Source organism: Strix uralensis, chromosome 2 (assembly GCF_047716275.1).
Source record: "Strix uralensis isolate ZFMK-TIS-50842 chromosome 2, bStrUra1, whole genome shotgun sequence".
Classification (NCBI taxonomy): Eukaryota; Metazoa; Chordata; class Aves; order Strigiformes; family Strigidae; genus Strix; species Strix uralensis.
The window spans coordinates 108,391,581-108,399,322 of NC_133973.1; the positions used below are offsets into that span (position 1 = coordinate 108,391,581).

The 7,742-nt window shown below is 47.0% G+C and overlaps 1 protein-coding gene across 1 annotated transcript; it reads left to right on the forward strand.

Annotated features, from left to right (window-relative positions):
- The first annotated feature begins 5,503 nt into the window (after positions 1–5,503).
- Positions 5,504–6,014, forward strand: CCDC70 (coiled-coil domain containing 70). The gene is given in 2 exon segments (XM_074860785.1): positions 5,504–5,812; positions 5,814–6,014. Coding segments are annotated over 2 exon segments (510 nt in total).
- Positions 6,015–7,742: the final 1,728 nt, after the last annotated feature.

Consider the following 7,742-nt stretch of genomic DNA (forward strand, 5'->3'; position numbering starts at 1 on the left):
TAAAAAAAAATATTTTCTGAACTTCAGACAAGGAACATCAGAGCCATCTCACAAGAAAAAAATATTTGGTAGAAGCTGCTTCTAGCTGAAGTACCATGACCTTTGAAGGCATGCTGGGTTTGTGTGGTGGGGTTTTTGGTAGTGGGGAGGAGGCTACGATGGTGGCCCCCTATGAGGAGTTTCTCGAAGCTCCCCCGGCTCCAAGTCAGACTCACCTCTGGTCAAGACCAAGCCAATTAGTGATGGTGACTGTACCTCTGCAATGAGGATAATGTATTTAAGAAGGGAAACCTGAGAGGGGGTTGGAGGAAGTTTGAGGAGGAGTTACGTGAAGGAGACCTATATGAACACCAAGATCAGTGGAAAGAAGGAGGAAGTGGGGGAGGTACATCAGAGAAGAGACTCCCCTGTATCCGGTGGTGAGATGGCAGACCTGCCCCCCAGCCACCCATGGAGGTCACCGGTGGAGCAGATGCTGACCTGCAACCTGTGGAGGACCCCACACTGAGAAGGTGGCTGTGCTTAAAGGAGGCTGGGACTCTGAGAGGAGAAGAAGCCCCCACTGTTGTAGTTCGGCACTGGGAGGACTGCAACATGAGTGGGTGACCCATGCCAAAGCAGCATGGGAACGGCTGTGGCTTGTGGGAAAAACTCACGCTGCAGAAAGTTCATGGAGGACTGTCTCCCGTGAGAGGGGAATCACATGAAGCAGAGGGAAGAATGCAGAAGAGTGCTTCCTCCACTCTGGAGGAAGAAGTGGTGAACTGACTGCCCACCCTATCCCCCTGCCCCTTGCACCACTGGGGGAAGAGGTAGAGATATCGGGAAAACTGAGCCCGGGAAGAAGGGAGGGGCAGGGGGAGGTGTTTTTAGCATATGGTAATGCTTCTCACTGCCCCATTCTGTTTGTTAAGTGTGTTGTCTTTAGTGTTTTGAATTAAAGGGATGTTCTTTTCTTTCCCTAACTTGCCTGTAACCTAACTGGGTGAGCCGCCCCTCCCTGTCCTTATCTCCATTCCTGAGCCTTTTGATGCATTTTCTTCTTCCCAGCGCTGGTGGGGAGGGGTGAGTGAATGGCTGTGTGGTGCTCACTTGCCCTCTGGACTCAAACCATGACAGAAGGTCTGAAAAAGCCTTGAAACAGAAAAAGCTAGAACAGATTTCCAAGGGTTATCTCCTAGCAATCATGATGCTTTTTAATGTTGGTTTCTCCTACAGTCCTCTCAAATTATCTAATTCTTTTTGCTTGTTCTCAGTCAGTAGCTGGATAGTTTTTATCATCAAACAAGCTGGATTACTGAGATGAATTTGGCTCAAGGTCTCACAGAGAGATCACTGTGACTCAGTGAAGCACTCTACAACCAAACAGAAACTAAGCAGCCTTCCTAAATTTTAATACAGTTTCAAAAGAAAAATGGAGACAACTTCTGTCAGTAAAGCAAGCGCCTCTTTCACATCCTGCAGAATCAGGGACTGAGTTACACTAAATGCATTTACAGTGTATATAATTAAAACATTGCACACTTTCACAGAGAAGTTCAACTGACCAAAATTTCAAAGACTAGGAACATAAATGCAGGTTGAAATACCTACTATAAAGACTTGATTTTCAAATCCACTCATCCACCACTTCCTCCCAATGACTTTAGTAGGAGCAACCCATTTAAAAGTCAGGTTACTCTTCTAAAGCAAGGTCTCAGAGAGATTTAAGATCACAGATTTACTTTTGAAAACCATCTGGTCTTGGCTGTATCTTTGTTCAGCTTTAGCTCCATCACTGGTTTTGTTCAAATAACACAAGATACAGTAGCATTTACATTGGGTGCCAAATTTAGACATACAACCGAATGACATAATCTAAACATGTGTCTAACATTTAGTCTAAGTGCTGTACGTGTCTTCCAGCCCGTTTCCCTAAACCAGGAGGGGAGCTAGTGAGGGTAATATAACCCATGGATGGGTGTTCTTCAGAAATAACCAGCATGAAAACGAAGCAAAGCACCAGCTGTGGCTCATACTCTGCCAAGAGCCTAGTGACTCCTTCCAGCTCCACCTAGCGTCACTTGACTTTCAATCAATGGTTCCAAATTTTGTGAAATTATGTCAATGTAGGTGACCAGTGGATCACAGTCACCAGTGGGTGTCAGAGACCCAACTGCCTTAAGGACTGATAAGTTTTCCAGTAGCATGACAACAATTACTAGATATCTTTGGGGCTTTTTTATTTTGATGGTAAGAGATGGTAAGAGTGAAAAGAATGAGTCGGATCAAGTAAAGACATAATTTTTTTCAATTTCATTTTACATCTATCGATAAGACCTCAGTCTAGTAAGAGGACAGGTCTAAACTAGTATCAGACTTGTTAGCCATTAGATCTACACTCTTAGAGATGTCTGCAGAAACCCAATGACTATTATTTGGATGACAATTGAAAGAGTGTTTGCAGACTTGTGGAACAAAATTATATAATTTAGTCATTTTCTGTGAGATAATAATGATGTTCTAATTGAAAAATGTACTCTGATATAATTATGCTACATCTTTATAAGCCTGCCTCAGAAGCACAGTAAAAGAACAAATGGGAATATTTTTACCGCACCGTGTGAGAAAAGGCTCTCAAAGTTTTATTTGTATCACCCGATGCATGTTCAGGAGACAGAAGCCTCATAAAAGCAGAATGATTTCCTTATTTGGTCTGGTAACTTCTTAGGGCAGGATCCAAAGGAAGCTTTAACCACATAAATCAGAGACAGACTTTTAGGTGGAACTCACGCATACACATGGATGCCTCATGCCCCTGACATGTTCCGGGATATCTCCCCCAGATTCCACCTGCAGCTCCCAAAGGACATAGGTCTCCTCTGTGTTATCTTCTGCCAGACCACCTGCAGATTATATATTCCTGAGTGTCTAAAATGACACTGCATGCTTCTGTTTAGGCACCTGGATTGCTTCCTCCATGTCAGAGTCAAATTCGTTTTCCTAAGAAGTTTTCCAGCTGAACCCTGGAAGGGCAGGAGGGAAGAAGGAATGACCCCTTGTTTCTCCCTGCCCTGGGTTGCTACTCTGGGTGGTTGCTCCTCCTCTTACATATTTTCAAGAGCAAGTAGTCTTTTGCAAAGAAACCAGTCTGAAATTGCTGTGCAGGGCAGTCTGCCCCCAGGACAGGCTCAGGCTCTGGATCCATGTGGCAGAACAGGACATGATCACCTGTGGTTTCCCTGTGGATTACCTCTAGTTTCTGAACACGGTTTTCTGGGACTGTCCTTCTGTCAAACAGTCATCTCTGTGCCTGCCACAGCTGCACATTAGCTCTGGCTTTTCAACTCCACTGCAACACCAACACTGACTTGTAAGCACCTATGTCCTTCACATGGCCCTCTGGCTGGTTTTGGGAAGATATCCTAGTGTATAATCTGAAAGCTGCCTCATCCTCATGTTGCTAACAGTAACACTAGGCAGAGTGAAAGCCCATATGGCTTCCTACCACCTGCAGCAGTGCAAGTGCCAGGTTGAGCAGGGCTATGTCAAAGCTCATGCAGTGCAGTGGGACACTGGATATGTGCACAACTTACCTAGGCTACAGAGGACTCCACCTAAAATATCAGTGATATGTTCCAGGCTAATGAGCATGGCAAAATTAGCTAAGTAGAAGCAACACACCTTCATTTCAAAGAAGAAATGGTGTATTTGAGGTTGTTAATGGACTGGCAGCCATTGCCGGAACTTACAAGGATGACTGGAACTGAACTGCCATTGCCCTAATTGCTTCCAACTGCAATTCCTGGGAGCAGAAACTCAACACATCCTATTTACTGACATTTCTGCTGTGAATGAAGAGGAACTGCAAACCCAGGAGCCCCACAGAAAGTGCAGGAAGAGTGGAGCCCATGTCAGGAACCCCTTTGATGGAGGAGAAATGGCTGCTGCTTCAACAGCTGCTCTAAAACTCAAATAATAACAGGCTCCTGGCACATTTACCCACTTAATTTTTCTGGCCTTTTAGGCATGTGGTGTGGTACACTAACCCCAACCCCAGATGAGACAGCCCAGCTGGGAGTGCACACCACTTGTTCTTGGTACCTTCTCACAGTGAGCAGGGACAAACTGGTGGGCCCAGGAGCTCCTTGAGAGTGAAGCTGTAGATGGCTGCCTTTCCCCGCTCCAATCTCCCAGGGAAGCCCCAGCTGTGGGAGGAAGGTTCAGGAGTCAGGAAGCAGCATGAGGAGGAAACAGCAGAACCAAAATTCTGTGTTCACTCAAAGTCGCCCTGCAGGTCTCCCCCCACAGCTTGCCATCCATCATAGCTCATCCCAGTTGCTGTGAAGGAGCTGTCCACCCTCTGGCCTGTTCAGTGATTGCTGAGGTGGGGAGAGGCAGGAGTTTGCCAAATGTCACTAGAAGACTCCTTGGCCATACCCAAAACACTGGGGAAGAGGACAGGGCCCTGCCAGCATGGGTCAGCTTTTGGAGGAGGAAAGAAGCCTGGGATGAGGAAGGTCTATGCCTCCAGCACAGAGAAGGTGTGATGTCGGTGTCACATGCTGGTGGGCGCAGGGGCTTGAGGGGCAGCATGTTTGCCAGGGTTCATGGGAGGTCTTGCAGCTTGGGCTGTCTGTCCATCCTGTCACCAATGCCCTGGAGTGGTCACGCAGGCATGGGATGCTCCCCACCTTCTTATTCCTCACACAGAGCAGGTGCATATTGCCATTAGCTGCATTGCATCTGCAAAGGCCCCTGGGGCCTTTCCTGACCACAGCAAGGCATAGGCAGGCTCATAATATATTAATAATCAAGAGGTTTTTATTTATAAGGCAACCTGCTCCCTTCTATGGACCTGGAGTCACTGTGCAATAAGTCATAATAAATCTAATGAAACAGTATAGGTAAGTAACCAGCTTTAATCCTAGCTGTTATTATTAGGTAGATTAGTGAATGGAAAATTAGATTTTTGTTAGATTTTTGTTTTCTCTTCGTTGTTGAAGTTTTGCATGATTCTGGAAGCTGTAAATTTTTTGGGGAATCTGTGAAGGGGCAGGAGACATAACCATGGGTCAGAGAGATGAAAGTGCCTCGAGCACTGGAGGGACAAGGGCAGAGGTGTTTGTCCTTCAGATTGGGACCTACTGATTGGGGCCAGGGAGAGCAGCACTGGTCCTGGCACAGCCCCTCACCCCTCTCCAAACCAGCAGCATCTGGAGTCATTCTGGGAAATGACTTAGAAATCTGGCCTTTGCCCTGCACAGCACAGGTTGACTTTCAGGTCCCACTGCAGTACATGCTGGCTGAGTCCTGGGCAGGGATTTGTTTTTGCTCGTGGTAAACATCTTCACTTGTGGTATAACATCATTTCAAGCCAACTATGACATAGGCTTGGGTGGTGTCATCATGGACACCCATCACTCCCGTCTCTGCTGTGCCACAGAGCGAGAAGCAGGGGGGCTGGGCTGGGTGATCAATCCATCAGTGACAAGCAGCAAAACAGAGCTGCTGTTGCCAGCTGATGTCCTGCTCTCCCTACTGCACCTCCCACCAGCAGAAGCTCATCAAGAAGCTGCAGATTGGGAAAGCCTTTCTGGAGGAAATTCAGAGCTTTCAGGAGACAATGAAGGGATTTCTGGAGGAGATCAAGGGCTTTCAAAAAAAAAAAATCAGAGATTTCAAGATGGCCATCCAAGCTTTCTGGGAAGAGCAAAAGCCCATCTAGGAGGAAGAAGCTGCCTTTTAGGAGGAAGAAAAGGCTATTCAGGAGGAAGCAGGGGCCTTCTGGAGGGTATAATGTGATTTCTGGAAGGACTATAATGCTTTCTGGAAAAAAGGATGAGGATTTCTGGAAAGACCAGCTCCTCTGGGAGAAAGACAGCATCCTTCTGGATGAGGACAGAGTCCTGTGGGCAGAAGAAGAAGCTCTGTGGGCAGATGAAACAGCTCTCCTGGAAGAGGAGAAAGCTCTCTGGGAAGATGAGGAGGCCCTCCAGGAAGATGAAAAAACCTCAAGGAGTATGAAATGTTGATCAAGGAGGAGGCCTTTGGCCCTGAGAGAGAGGATATCTCCAGAAAGCCAAAGCTCTGTTAGAATTAAATCTGGCCAGGGACATCAAGGGCAACAAGAAAAGCTTCTATAGGTACATCAGTGATAAAAGGAAGACTAGGGCCCTCTCTGGAAGGAAACAGACCTGGTTACCTGGGACATGGAGAAGGCTGAGGTACTCAATGACTTTTTTTCCTCAGTCTTCAGTGGCAAGTGCTTCAGCCACACAGCCCAAGTCACAGAAGGCAAAGGCAGGGACTGGGAGAATGAAGAACTGCCCACTATAGGAGAAGATCAGGTTTGAGACCATCTAAGGAACCTGAAGATGCACAAGTCAATGGGACCTGATGAGATGCATCCACGGACCCTGAGGGAACCAGCGGATGAAGTGGCTAAGCCACTATCCACCATATTTGAGAAGTTGTGGCACTCCAGTGGAGTTTCCACTGGCTGGAAAAGGGGAAACATAAGCCCCATTTTCAAAAAGGGAAAAAAGGAAGACTGAGGAACTACAGGCCAGTCAGTCTCACCTTTGTGCCTGGCAAGATCATGGAGCGGATCCTCCTGGAAACTATGCTAGGGCACATGGAAAATAAAGATGTGAATGGTGACAGCCAACATGGAGATTTAAGGGCTGGAGCACCTTCTTTATGAAGACAGGCTGAGAGAGTTGGGGTTGTTCAGCCTAGAGAAGAGGGAGGCTCCAGGGAGACCTTATAGTGGCCTTTCAGTACTTAAAGGGGGCTACAGGAAAGATGAGGAGGGACTCTTTATCAGGGAGTGTAGTGATAGGATGAGGGGTAAAGGTTTTAAACTGAAAGAGGGTAGATTTTAGTTAGATATAAGAAGAAATTCTTTGCTGTGAGAGGGGTGAGACACTGGCACAGGTTGCCCAGAGAAGTTGTGGATTCCCCCTCCCTGGCAGTGTTCAAGGCCAGGTTGGACGGGGCTTTGAGCAACCTGGTCTAGTGGAAGGTGTCCCTGCCCATGGCAGGGGGGGTTGGAATTAGATGATCTTTAAGGTCCCTTCCAAACCAAACCATTCTGTGATTCTGTGATTCTATGATCCCCCGTATCTGAGAGTCACAGTTAACACTCCTGAGTCTTAATGAGGCAACTCACGCTGTTCCACCAGGTTTTGGGCTTTGACTTCCCATTTAACTTCCCACTGGTCTTGAGAGTGTGATGGATGAGCCCCCTGCATCTGCTGTCTGGCTGAAAGCAGCTTTGGCATCAGTCTTGCTGACATAGGCAGAGGACAGAGGAAGAAGTGGGAGGAATTAGAGAAGTCAGCAGCATGTGGGAAAAGATGAAATCTGGAGTGAAAGCTGACAGCAAGTCCCTCAGAAAGGGGAAAATAAATTTCGTAGTGTGAGTATATGCATGTGTGTGTAAGAGCAGGAGAGGGTGCACACAGGGACTGGGATTATTATTCACCTGCCGAGCTCCTATTGCCAGCACCAGTACAAGAGCCCCTAACAGAAAATCCTCAATAATTGCAGTGCAACACATGGTCAATATTTAGCAATATTTTATGTGGTATGGGTACAGAGCCAGTGCCTTCTGCTAAGCTGTGGCACAGGAGTCACAGTTTTTCTTTCCTCTTGAGGAACTGAACTTAGGCGCTTCATGTTTTTGAAGGCTGAGCTGTAAAGGCTGGTCTATAGGCAAATCTACATTTGACCGTCTGTACATCCAGGAGCGTGGGGGA